At 45.9% G+C, this 22,519-nt stretch overlaps 1 protein-coding gene across 1 annotated transcript in view; it reads left to right on the forward strand.

The window, feature by feature from the left end:
* The window catches only part of LOC105462851 (C-Maf-inducing protein-like), a 30,760-nt gene extending 8,736 nt beyond the window's left edge, over positions 1–22,024 (forward strand). Inside the window, exons 2-9 of the mRNA XM_011709712.1 lie at positions 15,162–15,347; positions 16,581–17,009; positions 17,257–17,405; positions 17,500–17,589; positions 17,726–17,978; positions 19,075–19,332; positions 19,506–19,806; positions 20,285–22,024. Of these exons, the coding sequence (XP_011708014.1) occupies positions 15,162–15,347; positions 16,581–17,009; positions 17,257–17,405; positions 17,500–17,589; positions 17,726–17,978; positions 19,075–19,332; positions 19,506–19,806; positions 20,285–20,409 (1,791 nt within the window). The 3' untranslated portion in view covers positions 20,410–22,024. The remainder of the gene's footprint in view (positions 1–15,161; positions 15,348–16,580; positions 17,010–17,256; positions 17,406–17,499; positions 17,590–17,725; positions 17,979–19,074; positions 19,333–19,505; positions 19,807–20,284) is intronic.
* The last annotated feature ends 495 nt before the right edge of the window (positions 22,025–22,519 follow it).

Here is a 22,519-nt window from a genome sequence, read left to right on the forward strand (position 1 = left end):
TATTATGCTGGACTTTTTTTTCAGGGTGTATCAAAGTATACGGCTTACAACACGTACGCGAGCGTGCGTATATATTTAATATGTACATTTTTATGTTTACCACATACATTTTTTATTTATAAATTAATTTTAGATTAAACCTAAATTTAGATTTGTTTCGGAGAGCGCTATATTGCGAAGAATTACGGACTCTTGAGTCACCAGCTGCGCGCTTGTCGGTGCATAAAAAAAAAAATAATAGAAGGAATCGATTGCGCCGGCTACATTGTGATTCAATGCGTTATTGCGGCGTTAAATCGAGGCTGTAAACCGTGAGGCGGCTCCTTTAACCGCGTGGCTTTTGGCATTTACGCGCTCCATTTATTGCCGTGGCATAAACTGAGGATGGGCAGAAAACTCGTCTTGGGTAACACGCGATGCCATTAGATATATTATTACGTGACGCAGGAGTGAAGTGTTTCTCGCGACGCAAATACTGCTAATGGCCGGCCGGTGTGTGTTCGTATATGCCGATGGACGCGACGCCGGGCGCAATTAACACCGTTTCAATTGCGGGCGAAGTGAACGAGATGTAGTGCAGCGGCGGCGGCGGCGACGGCGGCCGATATCTCGCGGACGTCATTATATCCATTATATCGGCAATCACCTTCGATTCGGCGGGAGCCGAATTGGGGAGCGAGAGAGGATCACCTTCGTACGTGTCGCGGGCGGGAAGGGGGGCAGGGGGAGGTGATCGAGAAAGGAAAAAAGAATCGTGTCGCGCACGTGGAAGTGTCACGCGTCGATGACGGGCGGCGGTTTCCTTTTCGCTGAATACCCCTCTCTCGCACGAGTGTGTGTATCTAACGCCACCCTCACGTCAATGGAATTCGGTGAACGATGCCGCTGATGACAAACGGTTCTTTTTCATCGCGCGTTTGAATCGCTTCTGGAATTGAGTTTCCTTCTGTTACGCAACCGACACCAGGCGCTCTCGAGAGTGTGTGTGTCGAGCTCTATATTAGGTCTGCTGCAGCACAAATACAAGTGTATATTTGAGAGACAGATATATATTTCTCGATAAAATTCTTTTCCCTCCCCCCCCCCGTTTCCCTTTCTCAGAATATATATACGTCCGCGTGAAGGAGAATATTCATACGCGGATTTGTTTAGAAAAACGGGACTTCCCGCAAAAGCTTCGTAAGATATTACGTATAGTTATACGCTTTGAGCTCCGGATTGATCAGACGGTCGTACTTAGTTAGCTAAACTTAACTCCGAGCCTTGACGATATAACTCAATGAACGAACTGATTCGGAACAGACAGTCAGATTTAGTCGGCGGATTATTTCGAGTTCTGCCGCGATGCGATTTATTACGAAGGACCCGCGGGGGGATCGATAGCCACTACGCCGCGCTAAGTGAAAATTGACAGGCCAGGAGAACTGGAAATACAATAATAAATTATTCGACGGAGTCACACGCGTATCTTCGTACATTCCCTGTAACTCGCATTTTACGCCAAACGCCGACCGTTATACGATTTTGATATCGCGTCGCTCGCGCAGTAGTGCTATTTACGATTGACGTTTCATTGAACTTATACATATATACGCGAGTTAAAATAATGTGATCTTGCGTCAATGCGGAATCAGTTAGACGTATGTTAGCGTGTCCTTTGTGTGAATTCTTTGTACGTGTTTTTCTGATAAATTTAACGGATTCAATTGTAGTGCTATCTTTACAGACGAGGGGAATGCATAATAAATATTATAATAGGGGGACTGACGTGGGAATATATTTCAAATGGAAATGGAAATCCGTTTACAAAAAAAGAAAGCTGTGCTCTCATTTTATTGCGTTGTAAATATAGCACCACGGTTCGTCGTTCCATAAATAAGACCACTTACTATAATCGGTCGAAATGTTAATCAATTCCTCAAAATGGCCGAGGCGACGTGACGCGATTCGTTATCTGCGTGTCGCACGACGGTGACGGTAATCCGAATAAGAAAATCGAGGAGAGAGAGAGAGAGAGAGAGAGAGAGAGAGAGAGAAAGAGAGCGACGCCGAAAAATTTCGCGGCGCGGCATCGATAAGTGTTCGCTCGATGACGTTGATTAGCGCGTATTTACGCGGAGACGCGATAAATAACATACGTCAGTCTGCCCGCTCGCGGATCGCGAAACGCTTTTTAACAATGCCAAGGGAAAAATCGCGACTTTTGCGCGCGCGAGCGCGTCCCCTCGTAAATCATCGTGAACGATCGAGCGCTCGCGCGATGCTTTCTGCTCGTTCGCGCACGCTGTCAAGTAGCAACGGCGATCCGCACGGCAATAAAGATCCATTGGTGTGTCATTTGACGTAAATGAATTCATTGCACGCCGCGGTCATTACACGCGAGTAACCGAGCTGTAATTAATCTAATTCGTCTATATTTATCAGCCGCGAATGATCGAGTAATTGTGGTTTGTATAATCGAGGATTCGTTATTGATTCATCGCTTCGGTACATGCGCGCGCGTGTACCAACGCGAAGCTCACTACTGGAGAGTGCACGATCATTATGTGCGTAAATAGTTCCAGATTGCAGTTTATGTATGGTACGTACGTGTGTATACGTATGTGTAACAAGTTATAAAGAACTATATTGACGTAGACGTTAACGTCTGATATTTACCTTGTTCCCGTTAAAAAAAACGGCGTCGATCAACAACGTTATAAATCTCGCGCAGCTCCATGAGATGTGCTCGACAGAACTGTAAAAAAAAAAAAAATAAAAATGAGCAGATATTATGCACGAGAGCAGCCGGCGGCGCGTCGTAAAGATTATTATTACAAAATTGTAGGGAAACCCGCGGGGCGAGACAATAATGCGCGTACGATCCGGCGACATTGTCAAGTGTTTTGTCGCCGCGCGGAGAAGAAAAAACAAGGTATTACGTACGATCATAATGTTCGTGGCGTGTATCATTACTTCATCTCCTTTTTTTCCCCTGTTATTGAGTTTCGATCGTCAATATCGCTATGCATATTAATCGCGAAGTTAACGCGCCGGATCGGATTGCGCGAGAGACGCGACAGAATTACTCTCTTACGCCGCGTCGCATACAATACGGACGGCTGGATCCCGCCTGAGCGTAATCAAATGCAAATTGCGACGCGTTAAATGCATTTTCCCATCGAGCGCGTCGCCCGCTTTCGCGTGCCAAGCAAAACACTCCGGCGAAAACGTTCGCGTGTCTCTCTTCTTCGACAGCCGATCCGAAAGAGAGGGGCAGACGATGGGAGAGGAGAGGGGGGGGGCGAGATTAAAGCAGCGGGATCGCGTGAAAATGTGGAAAATCCGCGGATTATAAGATCTCGGCGTTTGAAAATCGTGCGTCGTTACAGATTTGTTATGAACCGAACGGAGATCGCGAAGAGTTATGGGGACCAAAATCCTTGCCGTATCGCGCGGCGCACTTTTTACTCACGCACGAGTCGCGCGATGACGCGCGAGTGTCCGAATCTCCGTCGAATGAGGTTCACGCCGGGGGATTCGCCTCTGACCTCCTCGCATAATCGACATACGCGCGACCGCAGAGGCGTACGCGAAATATATCGTCGGGACGGTATCTCTCTTTCGCCCGCGCGGAGGGGAAACGCCGGAAGGAAATCGACAAGACAAATCGCGGTTGGTGATGTACGACGTAGCGACGGAGTTTCGGCAGACGTATATATAGAAATACGAAATCCCAGGATCACGAGCTGTCCCTTTAAATCACAGCTCTCTCTCTCTCTCTCTCTCTCTCTCTCTCTCTCTCTCCCTCTCCCTCTCTCTTGACCAATTTAGAGACGATTTTTCTCCGAAGATAAAAGAGGTCGTCGACCACTCCCGTTCAATTCTCGTACACCATTGTCTAGCTAAACATCCAATTAAAATTCTATCAAGAGTCTCATCGGCTGCGGAATAGCGATTTTGATTTCTCCCCCTCCTGAAGCTCAAGCCCGTCAAGAGAGGAGCCCATTATCGTCAACTTCAACCTCGTATCTCGAGGAGACGCGATTTCTCGTCGAGGAAAAATCCTTTCTAGATCGACCGGGAGATTTTGCGACGGAGAGAAGGATATATTAGTTTCGGGACAACGCAAACAAATCGGCACGATCGAGCGAGTCGGAACGTTGGCGGGCGAGGCGTTCTCCATTACGAACGGTGCGTGCGTGCGTGCGGGCGAACGAGCGAGCGAGCGAGCGAGCAAGCGAGCGAGGCGTTCGTGCGTGCACGCGTGCGTGTGTACGAACGTGTGTTTCATGCTGACGTCAAAGCTGACCCTGGGCTACGTGTTCGAGCAGCCAGCGGCCGCTTCGCTCCTCGCGCTAACGCCGCGTGTAAAATACCGGTCGCCGTCTCGTTTTTCGTGGCCTTCGTGTGTGTCGTCCGTCGAACAACATCGGGCCGCGAATCCCTCGGCGGGGCATTCGGGAGAGAACAAGAACACTTCTGTACTGCAGAAGGAGTCACCGCCGCGGTGAGACAGTAGAGAGGATTGTATATACCTATAATAACCCCCGTGAGAGAGATTCTCCTGGAGAATTCTGATTAATTGCCGGCTTCGATCCACAAACCGGAATTGAGCGGCACGCAAGTCCGCAGAGGATGAGACAAAATGAGACGTAAGAATGTAATTAAGCGAATGACTCATTAATTTTCAACGAATTCCTTCGATGACACTCGGGCGAATACTTGGCGCGAAGGTCGCGGGAAGTGAGCTCACGATCAAACAAACGAAAAAGCATATGCCTCTACGAATAATCGAGCACCTAACCGAGTGTCTTATATAATCAAATCGAAGATAATAGAGAGAGGAAAATAGAGGGGTAGAAAGGTATGAGGACGTAGAAAATACGTTGCTCGAGAGAGGAATCCGAAAAAGTGCAGGAAGAAGAAGGAAAAGAGGCGCCGCGGTTGGTTGTGCAAATATTCGCACGCTGCGAGACGACCGAAGGCCTTGGGTACATAGACACACTCGCGATCATCACCGAAATTTCTTCGCACGCGAACGATGGAATTGTTAGGATTTTTTGAATATCGCCGCGGTATGAAAGGTATGCCAGACACGTCGTGTGGGGATTCTCGCGTCGAGACCAAAGTGGCTTCTTTTCTCGGAACGTTTTAACAAACCCTATACGTTCTTCCTGCAGTCGCGCGAGACAGCTTTTTTTTTCCTTTCCAAATTGCTCGCGATAAAAAGAAAAAGCGCGAACAACGAGGCGAATAGTAATCGCCCCGTGACGAGTATCGCGAACGGCGAATATCCCCTGCGTAATTAGATGCCGCGCCTTGCACGCGGGCATATCGCTGCGCATTATTTTAAACTCCGGTAATGAGGCGCAGAGTGGCTTAAGGTATCAGAGGTAATGAGATGCGGTGGCTCCGGTAGGCTAAAGTCGTTTTCACGGCTGTTGAACATACGTGGCGGCCGGGAAGACCGCGGCGCGGCGGCTCGCGTAGGTAAAACACGTATACGCGGTTGCGGAATCTCTGCAACTGCTGCCCAATTAGCGCGGCTGCAAAGTGCCGTGGAATAGGCGACGAGCTTAGCGCGACTCTCATTTGTAGGCAAATAGCGGCGGAATGAGAGCAAACACGCGACGCGTATATGTGCGTATTCGTGTCGTTCTTTATGCGCCTTGACGGCCGCGCGAAGGAAGAACGCGCGCACGAGTTTAGCTTTCATCGCCTGTCCCGCTCGGTTCGAGGAAACGTATATGAATTTCAGGAATGTAGTTTCTGAAACTCGTTAAACTCGAAAGTGAAAAAAAAAGGGCGGGGGTCGAGCTTTAAAAGTTAATATCCCGTGGGAAGGACCGCGTTACTCAAAGCCCCCGGTAGTTAACTGCAAAACTCCGATATCGCCGGATATAAAAACTTTTCTCCTTTTTATACACGAGAGAACGCAGCGTGCGCCGCTATTAATTGCTTGCGAATTTTTAAATACGTAACGGTTACGCAAGCACATTGAAAAATGTTTTTGCACTTTGTGCGCTTCTTGAATTTCTATTTCTTTCTAAGGATGACGTAAATCTATAAGAACTTTGTGATTCACACGGTTTTCTATTCTATGCAAATTTCGCGTGACAATTAATTTTCGCGACGTTTAACGTGACGCACGCGCTCGTGTATGTGCGGGAATTCGCGTCCTCTTCCCGCAGTTGGTATAAGCTGGAACAAAGTACGTGCGGCGCGTAAAACAATCGCGGGGACGCGGAGCGTTAGCTTTTACGTGCGGCCGTTAGCAGCCGTAAAAATACGCTAGCTCGTTTTCGTGCGGCTCTTGGAACGTGTTGTAAGATAAGTACCGTAAAAGCACCCGGGTCTAACGCAGCGTTTGGCAGGCAGGCGCAAACACTTGGCGTAAAAACTTGGGGCAGAAGTGGAGCGCGTTGAAAAATTTCGATCGACATTCAGATTCTGGCCGTGAAGCCCCGTCGTATATTTCCTCGCGAAACCATTAAGAGGTAATTCCGTGTGCGATCCGAGATTGCGATCTCCTAGTCACACGTAACGGATTTTCGTGCGAATAGAAAATTTATCGAGAACGTGGCGCAGAAAGAGAGAGAAAGAAAGAGAAAGAATTAAGTTATATATTTAAAGCGACACATTAGTAATAATTTATTGCATTTCAATTACGATTCGCGATTCATTATACGTATGTAGAATTATAATATAAATGCGTTTACCGCGTCAACGTGCCTGACCGAACCTATCAAGCGATGCATATATTAATAAAGATTAATAAGAAAACTTGATTTTACTATTATTTAATATTCTATGTAAATCGCTGTTAGAACGAAAAGATGTATAATGAAAATTTACACAAGAGGCATGTTTGACATTTGATAGATGTTGATGTATATGACGTAAGCCGTGTTACGCAGTGTTATGAGTTAATTAATAAAGATAAGCGATTAACTCGACGAGCGTATTCAAGAGTTAGTAGATACAGAGAGAAACACACACACACACACAGAGTAAAAACCGTTTTAAATTAAAATAAATTAAATACAAGCGTCGATTCTGATGCCTGCTCGCCGATTGTAAACTGTTCTAAATCGAAATCCGAGATGATTTGATCGGAATTTATATAGTCCGCTTACTCATTATCAAGTAAAACGGAAGCGAATTTAATTCAGCGATTTCGCCAATGCGGAAATCTCCCGGCGGCAGCGGGTTATTATATATCGGATCTACGAACGAAACGCGATGTAATTCCGTCGTGATGAATAATTTTCTAGCGTTGCAGCGCTCCGACATCAGCATGAAAACGTCAATCAAATTTCGTCACGGCAGAGAATTCGCTGCCGCCGCAAACGTATATGTATAATTGTGCGACAGCGGGGCTAACGCGCGCGCATGTGTATGCGATCGCAAGAATGAATCGGAGATATTCGCGATATCCGCCGCACGTATGTACGCGTTAAAGGGTTAATCCCGAGCAAATATTGCCCGCTTATGGGCCGTCACGGACGGAAAAGGAAGGGTAAATCATCGCGTATGCACCGTCATATCCCAGTCCGTCTCTGCCGGCCGGACCGGCGCATTCCGCATGCCAGCCGTGCTTTGCGAAAGGAGAGAAGGCGACGGGTGTGGGCTTTCACTCGTGCACGGTGCGATGAATCGCCACACATGTATACGGATACAATTTACGGTTTATATTTCGGCGAGGTGAACCGGAGAAAGAAAATGTCACCGGCAGCGGCCAATACGCGCCGGCCACTCCCGTTGCGGTCGCTCGTCGTCGACTCGAATCAATCGGCGCGTATATTTTAACGTTTCAATTTTATAACGAAATTTGCTCGATCGTGAACGTTGAATTTCCCCCGGATTCTCATCAAACCGTCGTATCTCTGACGACGATCTTTGTATGTAGAAAAATCGCGCTGACCAAAAGCTTCCTCAAGTTATTCCCCCTAATGATCGGAATTTTTCTTGCGCACCTACCATATATAGGCTTCTCTGAATTCGAGGAAATTCTTTCGAAGGTAATTACCGCATTTGTCGGTCGTCTGACGTTGCTCGTGAACACCTGGTAACACACTTCGATAAGGAACGTTTAAGTGACTCACGTTAAAGGTACGCACCGCGACTTCTCACGAAATTCACCGACTTCCGAGCAAGCCGATTCGACGTTATTTTGTAATAATGAGAAAAAAAAACCGCTGCTAATTTTAAATAATACGTATAATAGCACGAAAGCGATATAGGCAGTAACTATATTTCCTCGCTCTTTCGCGTTTCGTTATCGCGGGTTATTTTACGTATTACGAAAGAATCGATAGACGTGTGCCGCGCGTGCACGTATGATGCGCTTAAATTAAAACGCGGCTCGGATATCGCCGCGGATATGATAAAATATCCCGGACGCAATCTCCGATCTCGTAAAATTTTTCGCGTTCCGCTGTACGTCATCCCACTTGGGAAAACTGTTTGCGTGCAACCAATCTCCCGGGGATATTTCGAATCGCAATCTGCTATCGTTCGCCAACAATCGATTCATTTCGCCGCTCGTCTCGTTTATCTTGTATTGTTTTCGCCGGTGCGATTGGGCCGGCGACGATGCTTTTACGGGCGCGGATATTTTTAGATCTGCGCCGATGTGTTACGGCCGGTTCTACATCCTCACCATCGGCGACTCCGTCTGATTTATCCGGCAAATCGGAAGGCATTTTGTAAACGAAACCTCTTTCGCCGCGTCTCTCATAAGTTGTTATTTCAAAAATTAATTAAACAAAGAATGGAGAGAAAGAATGTGGAGGAAGGTGTTCCCCTCTCGAGTGGCAACAGTTTTTTGTAATGTCTCTTTATGGGAGAAAAATAAGAAAATACGCTCGAATTACTTTTCAGAGTAAAATATTATATTTGAGTAACGTACATACGAAGAGATCCATAAAGTAGCGTGCATATAAAGGCACTCGCGTCCGCGTCGGATTCGTGTTTCCGTTGGAGATTAGACATCACTACGCGTGTACGTACGACGTGACGCAGCCTCGCGATTTCGAGAGAACGAGGGAATATGTTAAACAGCGCGAATCGATAAATTTGCGACGATACTGAGGCGAACGACGCGGCGTTCATTTTTTTTTGTGTTAAACAAGTTATTTATCAAATGCTCTACCCACGGCTCGAAATTAAAGACGTTGGACTCGGATCAACGACCTCAGAAATTGTGGACGTCAAAAATAATCGACGAACGAAAATACCGATCGTGCCTGGTTAATTTCGTTATATTAGAAGGAGAGGAAGGCTTAGAGCTTTATATATAAGCGTGCTTATATTATTGATTAAAAAAATACATAATTCTCTTTGAATTAAATGTTTGTTACACGGAGAGAAGTTTCTTTTAAAATTTACTGTTTTAAAATTCTGATATTACTTTAACTCTCGATATAATTAAAAATTTTTATTACATTAAATTCCTAGTAAATAAAATAGAAAAATTTTATTTTAACTACGACTTGTTGTATTTCGATGATTTTTCAGAAAATATCATTAAAATATCGCAAAATGCGCCGAACAATTGTAATCCTCTTATAGCAATTATCTAATTCAATTCTAATCTTCTTATAGCGAATATTTAATTCAATTGTAATCCTCTTATGCACGGAATTTTATTTTAAAATTTAACCCTGAAAATCATGTTAATCGTGGGACAACGTAGTATTTCGACAAATTTTGTTTTTTTCTTTTTTTTTTTTTACTATGCATTACAATAAATTTAAAAAATAGTGAAAATCACATAAAGCCCCATCTACATAAGTCGCAAAACGCAAACTCAAACGCGGACGCAAGATGACGTTTCTCTCTTTTTTTCTCTTTTTTTGACGTTTCTTTTTTTTCTCCGCGTTTGCGTTTACGTTTTGCGTATTGCGACTTATGTAGATGGAACTTCAAATTCATCGAAATACGAGGGGTCAACCACTACTAAAAAAATGTACAGTGATTGCTAATTATGGCAATACAACACACTTTATTGCCACCAGTATTGCTATTGTATTTCATATTCTCAGTAACATTGCCATCTATTATCTCATGTACTGCCACATATTGTACAATATTGTCAAATATTGCTAATGCATTGCTAATGTATTACTCGAGGTATTGCTATATGTATTGATAGCATATTGCTAGTATTGTACTGCCGCAATACTGGCAATATTCCTAAAGAAATGTACACTGATTGCCATAGTGGTTGACCCCTCGAAATACTATGCTGTCTTACGATTAACATGATTTTCAAGGTCAAATTTTGAAATAAAATTCTCTTCCTGTATAAGAGGATTAGAGTTGAATCAAATATTTACTATGAGAGGATTATAATAGAATTAAATATTCACTATAAGAGGATTAAAATTGAATTGAATATTTGCTAAGAGGATTATAATTGTCCGGCGCATTTTGCGATATTTTAATGATATTTTCTGAAAAAATCATCGAAACACAAGTCGTAGTTGAAATAAAATTTTTTTGTTTTATTTACTAGGAATTTAATGTAATTAAAATTTTTAATTATACTGAGAGTTGAGATAATATCAAGATTACAGTATTCGTTTTACTCATCGTTATCAATCTCGATATCTTCTTCGATATCCGCAGGCGCAAAACCGTGTAACGTTGCATAACGTTTATAATCGATAGGTGACGAGGAGCCATAGCGATGTGACACGATATCGTGCGGGTCGCGCCTCGTATATTACATGACAAATTGGCCACGTGCGATTTTGTGGCACGTGCCCGCGACGTCTCCGCCTTCCTTTATGTAATTGGACGCTTGTCGCGATACTAAATCGAGAGAATTCCTGCTGCAAAAATGCATCACGCATGCAGCGAAGCGGGCAGCGCAGACAATGACATAAAGTGAGCGAAAAGAGAGAGATTTCGTGTCGTATAGCATTATATTATGCTTCCGTTATATTCCGCGGAGATGAGCCGGCTCGCAAAACATCCCTTTCCCGTCATTTCTTTCTTTCGGCTTCCGTCGCTTCGTGCAAGCTTGTGGATAAAAAAATTGTAATAACGGACGAATTTCAATAATATACAATGGAAAGAAAGTATAAATTCTCTCCGATCAACGCGGAGTCAATCGGTACTAGATTGTGCAGACGATCGACTGTGACATTTTTACTGGCATCGAATCGAGAATTTTTGATGGAATTTACGCGGTCTTCAAATCATCGTTGCTTTCAGAAATTCTGCACGATGCAGCTTCGTCAAGCTGATATTTTATTTTTCGGCGCGACGAACGAGGGATTGAACGTTCATATAATGACAGTCGCGCGTGCAGCGCGAGATGCGTTTAAAATATTGTAATGCCATTCATTGCAAGTGGCACAGGGATGACGTCCCTTTTTTTTTCATGCGGACGCAACATGCGACGGCTCGGCTCGCCGCCAATCTGCACAGCTGCAAAATCGCGATGCCGCCGCACGCCGCGCCGGAAGCGGCGTGAATCGCGAATCGCGAACTCGTGACACGAATCGCCGGTGTCTCGTGACATTTAAACAATCGCAATTTCGGTCCCACGCAATTGCGAATGCATGCAGCAACGTCGTCCCGGCCTGCGCGCGATAATGAGCGCGACTCGTCGTCGTGCCGCTTACGTCTCCCGATCGACCGCAATTGCAGCGAAATTACGCAATTGCGTGTCACGCGGACGCGAAAAGGCGTCGCGAATAAAAAAAAAGTCCGCACGGGCGAAATGATACAAAATAGAAACGAACGTGTAATGCTCGCGGTAGTGTCTGATGACGGAACGGTGAGGGATTTACGTTCCGGTTACCAGCGGAATCGGATTTTCGGAATTACATTTAAAGTTCTATGTACAATCCATTTGCGAACTGGCAGTTCCGCGAAAAATGGAGGAACTGTGTGTGCAGGCAGGCCGCGAGCGTATCGTTCACACTTGTTCATCATTTTACGCGTTGACGTTCGACATCCTCGATAGCGTCACGTGTACGGGTCGCGAGAGAGAGAGAGAGAGAGAGAGAGAGATAATGCTATCCATCGTTTTTAATTACGAGAATACTCGTATACTCGCGTGCGCACGAGGTTTTTCGTTATATATACTCATCGCGCGAAACGTGTGGTGATTTGGTGGATGCGGCGGCAGCCGCGCGAGAGACTTGCGAGAGCTACGGGGAATAATGGCCGCACCTGTGCATCAAAGTTATTATTACGGATACACCGAAATTCAGCTATTTCTCCGAGTTAAGTAATGGGCGCAGTCGTTTCGTTATCGTTTACGTCGCGCATGAATATGCATGGGGAATGCATATGCATGGCAGTATCCGCGTAGCATAGATGCATAAAAAGAGCGTGAACCAGCCGTTTACAAAAGATGACCTTGGAATCGGAGGAAATATATACGGAGAAAAATAAAGTTACATATATATTATTCGCGTCACGCGCCCTTTGTAGCGGCAAACGCCCGCAGCGCAGCGCTGACCGCTTTTTCCCCTCTTTTTTTTTTCGAGCGCATCGCGCATAAATGCCACAATCCTTCGCCGTAAACAGCGGAACTTATTTGATCGCTTATGCATATGCATAAAAGTTCTAATAAACGCGCCAGGTCGGGCGAAATGGACGGGTCTTTATTCATGAAATACAGCTCATTTGTCGCACGTAAGCGAATTTTATTTCGTCATTTAATCATTCGTCTATTTAATAATACGCACAAACTACATATATGTATAACGTCCGGTCTGCGGACCTGGCTCGACGTCGGGCAAACAAAGTAAATCATTCTCTAATCCACATAAATGCATAAAACGAGGAGTCCCTTGCCGGCAGCGTAATTCTTTTTCTCTCTCTCTGTGTGTGTGTGTGTGTGTGTGTTTTAGGGAGGATTTATCTGTATTTATCAGTGCGCGGCAGAGGGCCGCATCTCGCGCAGCTTCCCAATAATTTATTTCGCTTCTCTTCCACTTCCTCGCTCGCGCTCTCCCCTCCTTCTCTCTCTCTCTCTCTGCCCACGATCCTTCTCGATACCTTTTTCCAATCGAGTCGGATTTCAAAGGGTTGAAACGCACAAAATAACACGCACACCCTCGATCAGGCGAGAAATTGGAGATCGGCCGCGCGTTTCCGCAAGAATATTGTGCGAATTCCGGCGCGGATCGACACCGGTTCGCTCGCACATAGCGTCGCTTTCGGCCGCGTTTAGCGACGAGGGGGATGCAGTGCCCCAGATTCGGCCGAGTCTGCTCCAACAGTCGTTCAACCCTCGGCCTAGATTCGCGGCACCTCGCGCTGACGTCATTCACTATTCCACACGCAGGTGTTCGCGCCTCTGTATGTGTGTGTGTGTGTGTATGTTGGTCGCCGATATTACGTTTACACGCGGACACGCGAACGCGTATTCACACGGACACGCGTGCGGATACACACGCACATGTGCCACAAGGTACCACGTCATCCCTCGTTGCAGTCTCAGAACTCGAGACACTGCCGAAGTGATGCGCGAACCAGGGCGCATTGTCCCCGTCAGGTTGCATTATGCAACTTCTCCCTCGATTCACCGTCCCTTTTTCACCAGTTCTTCTCTTTCTCTCTCTCTCTCTCTCTCTCTCTCTCTCTCTCTCTCTCTCTCTCCCACCCTCTCTTTCCCCTAGCTCTCTTCGCCTCTCTACCTCTCTTTCCCACGTCTTTGCCAAGTCGACTTTTTTGTTGCCACGGCCAGATTCGCTGGTACCGCTTTATACATTCATGCGCCTCGTTACGACAAGTATGATTGCGTCATTCCTAAAGACCGGTCTGAGCGCACCCGAAAGTCTGGAAAACTACCTCAAAGTTAAGCTGCTATACAAAAATTATTGGCTAAACGAAAATGAAATCGCGATCTTTGTAAATTAAAATAATAATGAACTATCGATTTCAATACACCTTTCAATACCTTTGACTATTTAGAACGAAACTGTTCCTTTTTTTCATAAAATAATTATATATCGAAATTTACAATAAATAATAATGAGAACTGTCAAGATTCGGCCGCTTGTAGCTTTATCGTCGAATTGATGATCAATTTAATTTGTAATTATATTTCAGCTTTATAATTGCGTTTTTAAAGCCGAATAGTAAAAAAAAAAACAGTCGAATTTTGATTGTCATGAGTTTGATTCTCATTATTATACACATATGCTGTATACATAAGGCGATTTATTTGAAATTATTATTATTGAAATTTAATAGAAAGAAACGAATGAATAAATCATGTGCGGTTTGCGGCTTGTGTAATGTATTAATTTTAAGATCGCCGCAAAATAAATTTATAGAGGCAATTTTCCGTTTGATTCTCGATATCGGTATAATGACTTTCACGGAATAATACAGGTATTACGTGTGAGCGTTCTTATTATCTGCATAATGTATATAAACTTATATAATCGGTGGATGACGTCCATATGTCGAGTTCATACGTCAAACGACCAATAATCCGTGATTACGTCTAACATAAATCGGGAAATGATTGATGATCGATGTGCAAATAATAGATTTCTTTCGATTGTGTTTTCCACGGATGAAAACGAAAAGATCATCTCGAGTTCAAGTGACAAGTCGCTGGATTATAATCTCATTGCAATTTCTCTCTCCTCTTTTCCCTCCCTTTTGCAGAATACAATTACCGCACGGTATTTATTTTTCGCCAATTTTAAAAATAACGTTACTCTCAGGATAATAAATGTAATATGATAATTCCGATTCAGTAAAATTAATGATAGATTATTTTTATTCAGCGGCTTACATATAAACGGATTATATGTATATTGTATATGCAAAACCGCTGACTATGAACCGATTATCATACGTAATTAATTTTATTGCGTTTTTGTTGGCTTATTAATAATATATCGACGTTTTAATAACTATTTCTCTACATATACTCGTACCTCTACATAAACGTTCCGATATATGGAAATTGAATTGTTTCCACGTATTATGATTTCACGTTACGCGCGTATCAGCACTTTGCATAATACATTTTTTTTTTCAATGGTAACGAGCTTGAAATGGCTTGTAACACCTTTAATCCAATTATGCTCGTTAGCGATATAATTATTTGATTATTATGAAGGCTTTTCAGGAAAGCCATTGATTTCCCTTCTTCCATGAATTTTAAATTTCGTTCCTCCGTCTCTCTCTTTTAGCTCACGGGTTTTCTTCAGCAAGCCGTTCCGTACAGCAGCATGTCGGAGGTCCGGAAGTACGTCGTCGCCAGGTGGGATCCCGCGTACAAGAACTGCCTCAGCATCGTCCTGCCGGACGGTTCGCTCCTTCTGCAAGCCAGCAACGCTTATACGAGGGACCAGTGGTACCACTCAATATTATGGAAGGTACGTTAAGGATTATCATTCGATAAGAAAAATTATCATTTATCGTTTAAGGAAAATCCATTATTGTTTATATCCATTTCAATTAATTGGTTTTATCAGATTGTTTTTAAGTGGAATTTCAAATTTATTTTGAAAAATAAAATTCACGTTTATACAGATGTAAAATGCATCTCGTCGATTGGATTTAATTAAAAACATTCGTGTTTTTACTTGGTCACGTTACAATATTTGCCGTTGCTTGTTTACCGTGTCAATAGCGATAAAAAAATGATGGAGCATTTTGATCCATTTGTAAGTTGAAACTTTTTAAGCTAATAATAGGGGCATGGATTTTGATTCACCTTTCGACCGGCGTTTTCCGAGCGGAGGAACGATCGACGATTGTTCACGCGAATGCGAATAATGTCGATACCAAATATATATTTTTTAATATCGGCCTTCCGATGTCTCTGACGTGGGTCGGCGGAGAACGGCGCAGTGCAAACACAGGCGTTATTAACGCCCCGACAATGCGAGGCTGGAAGCAGGAGGAGGAAGTGATAACGCGGCGCGCGAGAGGCGAACGTTCTCGATCGTCCTCGGCCGGATCAAATCTCCCGGATACGTCAGTGTTTTATGGAGGTTGCTGCGAGCGGTTTAATATCCGGTCGGGAAATTAATCAGCAGCGCGCGGCCTCTGCGACTCGTGCGACGCGAGTAAATTACAGCGATCCGGCCGACCATAACGATTAATTGAATTTTATTGTTTACGGCGTTATATTTCTGATGAAAACATCACAGTCCGTACATTGACGGCTTGGATGTCGATGACTTCTGCCGAGATTGACCCTGTTCGCCGAGGGGTGGATTCGTTTCGGTTCAATTTCCAGATACGGGCGATGCGTCGGACAATGGCATTTTGACATTTAATTTCAATTTTTTTTTCAGCAAGGAGAATTTTTTTGATTAATTAGCAGCAAACAATTTTTTCTTTTTTTGCTTTTCAACGTTAAATTCATTGTAACGAGAATGTCAGGTTCAGATTTTCACAGATTTTCTTTACTTCACTATATTTATTATTTACACATTTTTGTGCGCGTATCATTTCTTGATTGTGCATGCAGCAGTTGCCATCTCTGCGTCTTGGGATCTTTTTATTTTCGAATTTTTTAGCGATAGAACTCTCTCGCGCCGATTAAGTGACTCGGACTCGGAATTCGCGAATCATCCGGAGCCGATTTTGTCTGCCCGCAGAAAAGCATCTTCAAGTATCAGCACCTCGTGTCGACGAGCACTCGGGAAGAGGTGATACTGCGTGAATTGCGCACCATGGTGGACTTCGCCCTGTGGACGCCGCTCCAGGACGAGAGGGTGGCGGGCGCGCCGCTGGAGGCGGTCGCCAAATTGCTGGACGAGACCAGCAGCGTGCAGGAGGCCGACTCGGACGGGAAAGCCGAGGAGGTCGTGCGCGACCGCAGGAGCTGGGCGGAGGCCGTGCTGGCCGTGGTGGCACCGCTTCTGGAAAAAGCGGCGCCGCCGGCGGCGCTGGCGCGGGCGCTCGTCAAACTGGCGCAGCAGCATCCGCGATCGCAGCTGGTCCCGATGCTCAGCCCGGCGATCACGAGATGCCTGAAGCACACCGTTGACTTTGGCAAGTCGCCGGACATGAGGAAGCTGCTGCAGGTGAGCAGTCTGACAGCAGTCTTGCGTTGCTTTGTTTGGTTACAGCATAGCGGGTGTGGCGAGATCAAGGGAGAGAAAGATGATCGTTCGTTTCCTCTTCGTTTTACGGGCATGGGAATTACGTGTAAAACGAAAAACGTGCCTTTACTGTCGATTCTATAGTTAGTTGAGCGACTGATGACGACTTACGATAAGGAAGCGCGAATGTGCATAGTTATAATGACGGTTACATTTACGTTGCGCGTAGGTGTTCATTGCCGCTTTGTACGAGAACAACGACGGCGAGCAGGCGATCAGGGACTACATCTCGTCGGTGCACGGGCCGGGTAGCGATTGTCCGCACCCTCGCATACTTCCCAATCTCGTGTCCATCTGCGTCGCGGCCATATTCCACAGGCAAGTTTCGCCCGAGTTACACTTTGGAACTGCAGGATATTCGCGTAGTTTGACGACGAGATTCTCAACGATATGTTGATTCCAATTTTCGCAGATTCGAGGTGTCGAGTCGCGCGTCATCGAACGAGGACAAATCGCCGCCGTTGCCGCCGTTGCAGTGTTATCTGCTCGTCCTGAATATCGCGTAAGTGTTTCGCGCTCACTATAGGCAAACGAGCCCGACGCGGGCGCCGCTCGCAGCCCCTCCGTTCTGGCATTCGAAATCCCCCTTCGGTCCTTCTAAACGCGTCTCACTTTATCGGGGAAAAACGACATTGCAGATCGGAGTACACCGACTGGCGTCCGGGTCTCGGGGCACTGCTACAGCCGGTCCCGTTCCCGGAAGAGGCTCTGGCCGTGAGAGAGGTGCAGGAGTCCGTGCTGATGTGCGTGATGCAACGACTGGCGAAAGACCCGAGGTGCACGGTGCATCGCGTCCTGCTGCCCGTCAGAGAACCGCGTCCAGGTTGGATCCACATCGCCGCGCCGTCCAGCCCGGCCTGTCCAGATCGCGGAGAACTGTTCGGCGAGATGGTGAGATTCTATTCAGATTCCGTTTCTCTCTTTCACGAAGACTGTGTCACATTTTTCCCTTCGTATAATTACATTTCGTAGACAGATTTTAGTGTGGAGTTTCCACTAGATTTTAGGCTATTATTATTAAAACGCGTTTTTTTTTGGCTTCTGAGAATTTTAATTACAAAAGATGATGAAATTTGAAGGAGCGTTTCGCGCGTGCGGAAAGTTTCCTTGATGTTGAATCTTTAATTAGATTCCCCGCGAAGACCAAATTCGAGAGGCAAAGACTCAGTCTTCATAATATATACATATATATCTTTCTTTAATCTCGTTCTTTCCCGCGTTTATATTCGGGTCGCACGTGGCGAGAGATATAAATATCTAACGGCGAAATAGAGAGAATACGTGCGGATACGCTGCAATTATCGCGCTTATCGGCGCAACGGCATCGAATTTATCCGCACGTGAAACGATTATGGTGTATTCAGTAGCGTAATCTCGCGAGCCAAGCGTTTCGAATTGCGCCTCTCCGGCCTCCGGTGCGATAACACACGCCGCGGAGTATAAGATCCGTTTTGTTCAGAAACAAATCGTCCTCTCCCTCCCCCCTCCCCTCCCCTTCCCCTGCGAAGGAGGGTCCCGAGGCAGCAGCGACGATTATTATATTCGATTGGAGGTCCACCTAAATATTCATGAATCGCTCTCTTGATATGTACGTACGGGCGTCTTCAATGTGGACCCGTATTGACAGCATCAATTCCAATCCTCTCGGAAATAACCGCGGAATCGAATCGCCACAATCCGCGCCGGAATTAATGAAGTCTGTCGATTTGATCGCGAGGAACAGGAGGATGTCCGACGATCCTTGCAGCCGAATAAATTCCATTCTCGATTACATTAGGAGATCGTATAATTCCACCGTCGATTCCGTCATCGGGGAATTTTAACGAGCGGATGGAGAATTCGCGATACGTTGCCTACATTTCGAGTGAAAATTCAAGCCAAGCGTTTGGACTGTTTCTCCGTCGTGTTTCGTTTATAGAATACGCATTAGAGACACGAGAGAAAGACTCGCGCGAGATATACGTTATAAACAGCGCGTTCTCGACAGCTCACGACTCTGCTGGCGTGCTGCTGTCGGCGGAAGAGGTTCATCGCGTCCCTGCTGAAGCAGGCGGGCGACGATTGCATTCTGCTGGCGGTGCGGGGCTGCGACGCCGCGCAGGAGGCGCTCTGCCTGATGCTCGAGTGGCGTTTACTGCCGAACGAGGAGGCGAGGCTTCAGATCGTCAACGCGCTCGAGTCCACGGAATCCGGGAAGGAGCGCTACGCCGCTCTCTGCCAGAGGCAGAAGAATCTGCAGGAGCTGGTAAGCGAATAAACGAGTCGTATTTCCGGCATGAAGAATCCGGCCGTCCCTTCGCGCTTTGTACTTTTTTTTTTCTATAATGTCCATGACAAATCGCTGATAAAATCTGTCGGATTCTAAAAAGCGATTCTGTATAACGTATGTACATATATATTCGACCTCGATCTCGCCAGCAACAAAAGGGCGGACCCCGGAAACTGACGCTACCGGTACGCGCGACTGACGCCGACGTCGCCCTCCTGCTCGGCGGTCGTGCCCTCGGTAATCTCGAATGCCTCAGCCTGGCCTTCACCTCCGTGACGTCCGCGTGCGCGGAACAATTGATAAAGTTGCCGGCGCTGAGATACCTGAACCTGTGGGCTACGCAGTTCGGCGACGCCGGCCTACAGATGATCAGCGAGCATCTGCAGAAGCTGCAGGTGCTGAACCTCTGCGAGACGCCCGTGTCCGACAAAGGCATCTCCACATTGGCCTGTGAGTATTTCTGACTACTCAAATTGAAGTTGAAGTTTCAATGTGATTTGATGATTTAACTTTTTTTATATACATTTGAATTTGATAAAATTAATCTTAAAAAAATATTTTATATGGAATGAAAACTGTTTAATTATTTTAATGTATATCAATGTATACCTTAAGAAGCGTGTAAAAAATATATAGAAAATATTAGAGTGCGAATATTGCATGCGAGATAAAAATTAAAAATATATTTTAATATTAACCTTCAAATGGCACAAGAGTGCGAATTCGCACCGCAAACATTTTCGAATGGTTGACATTTGCACAAAGATATCAGTCGCGGCACCAGTGTTCCATTAGTGGGTGCTCGAAAGAAGTGTATCATTTGAAGATTAAATTCCAACTAATTTTTATTTTCAAGTTTTCGTTTATTCGACGTTGAGACTTAGATTTCGGTCTGTCGTTCGAAGAAAGTCTTATCGCTTTGTTGCAGCATTAACCAGCCTAAGGAAATTGAATCTGAATAGCACGAAGCTGTCGGCTCAGACGTTCGAGTCGTTAAAGAAGCGGCTGCCGGCCCTGCAGGAATTCGACGTTCGATACACGGAGGCCTGGTGACCCGAGGTCACGTCCGGCACCTCGCCCATCGGCGGTAGCGATCGCCGTGACGTGAAAACGAAGAAGCAACGCTGAGGTGCTTGGTCGTTCCCAGAAGAAGATTCCAGAGACACGTCACGAGGTGACGTTTCGTATTCTCGGTGTAAATCAATTCGATTGAATATCGAGCACTCTGGGCGCGATAAATTCGTTCGTATTGCTTCGATTTTCCTAGTACGCGACGTTCTCGAACGGCATAACGATCGCTGAAAGCTACTGGGATCTTTGCCAGCGAGGCAAACTTTCCAGAGGGACGGAAACGAAGTCTTCTACACCGTGCAGGATGAGAGTGAAGACCTTTTACCGTGTTTTTATCTCGCTACTTCCGGTTTAATTGATCGATGGATTATTCTTTTCAGACGGCGATAAGTACGCGCGATGGATCGACGACTATCAATATAACCGCGCCACGTTCCATTAAACGTCTCTTCCATTTTTCAACTGATATTATTTACGCGAGACGTCAGGTCAAGGTTTTTCTTCCGCAAAACTCGCGCTAGTTGGGATACCTCGATGTGCCCGCGACGAACATTGCTTCAAAAGCGTTCCTGCCGCGATCGAGACGGGAGACTCGCGGAGGAACATTCCAGCATCGCGAACTCAGACATCACGTTTCCAGGAAAGACGCGCATTCGTTTGAATAAATATCGGCGAGCGACAGAACCGTCTCTCGGGTATATTTGCATAGAATTCCATTCGAGACACACGCGAGACGGCACGTGTAACGATCGGAGAGAGTCGCCGCGAGCGTCAGAGTCGGGGAACGCGAGTCGTTCGCGCGAGTGAGTCGTCTACCTGGGGACGCCGAAGGGAGCATTTGCATAGACGCGCATGTATCGCGCCCGCCTCCGACGTTTCCGATCGAAAACTGATCGCTAACAGTCTTAACTTTCGCGCGACTCCAAAGGCCAGTTTTGTCGAGCGTCAACTTTAACAATAACTTCAGCGAGTCCTTCCTCCATCCGTTTCCTATAGCTCTGGGAAAAGGTTACTTATTTTCGCTCGTTTTTACGCTGTACGTTTTAAAACGTCAGAAGCGTAATGCATCTTCCTCCTCTCATTCAGTTCCCAGTGTCTCTTTCGTACACGTGTATGTACACTAACGAAGATTACAAATATTGCCGTTCGACTTTTAGTCTCGAGTTATAAGTCGAACTTATCAATTCGCGCCGATGTTGAAAGTTGAAAGTCCGTTTCGATCCGCGTCACGAGAAGATTCTCTCTGCTAACGGGGAGTGAAAGCTGCGACGTCAGTGAAAAAGAAATAGAATAAAGTTATTTCTGGCGAGTAGCTTCGCGTAATGAGAGCCTGTTCCTGCCTGCAATCTGGCTTCTCGTGCAAGACAAGAAAAATCGTCGGACTCTTCACCAAATCGTCATCCGATAGACGATGCTGATCACAAGAGAGTCCTGGCGGATAACCAGCGGACAACCAGCGAAGATCACGTTGGTGACGACAATGATATCGCGACGATCCATTCCTCGCGCGATCTCCGACGCGAAACGAAGACTGTTCCCAATCGTGTGTCAGTTGCTGGATCGCAGCCGCCAATCGATTCCTCTTGCGTGAAGTGTCCTTTTCCGTCAGGGAGGGGGGGGGGGGAGGGAGGACACACTACCGACACTTACCCCTTTCCGCTCGAGGCGTGCCCAACTGCCTTAATCAGCGAGTTCTGAGCGACCACTGCCACAACGCGTCGCGTCACCAAGCGCGACTTTTACTCTAGCAAAATGAAGGGGAAGCGAGGCTTCGTATAGCGTCCGTCGCGCACTCCGTCGCGAGGTCGGCAAACGACCCCCCTCCCGCGTTTTTACGCGTTCAGACGGGAAGCTTTCCGGGAGCCGCGGACGACGCGGACTCGCGCGCGTGCATTTCGTTCCCTAGTGTAAATAGATAGGTATAGACCGTTAAGGATCTCGTCTCCCTCTCCCGTTTCTCCTTCGATTAATTAGATAGATTTTAATAATTTATTCTCTAGCTAGAATCTTCTCGTATTTATATATATTACGATAATACTACACATGTATGTCGCACGATCCAACTCGTACTAGCGTGAACACGCGTTTAGGG

This window comes from Wasmannia auropunctata, unplaced genomic scaffold, assembly GCF_000956235.1.
Source record: "Wasmannia auropunctata unplaced genomic scaffold, wasmannia.A_1.0 LD336116.1, whole genome shotgun sequence".
Taxonomy (NCBI): Eukaryota; Metazoa; Arthropoda; class Insecta; order Hymenoptera; family Formicidae; genus Wasmannia; species Wasmannia auropunctata.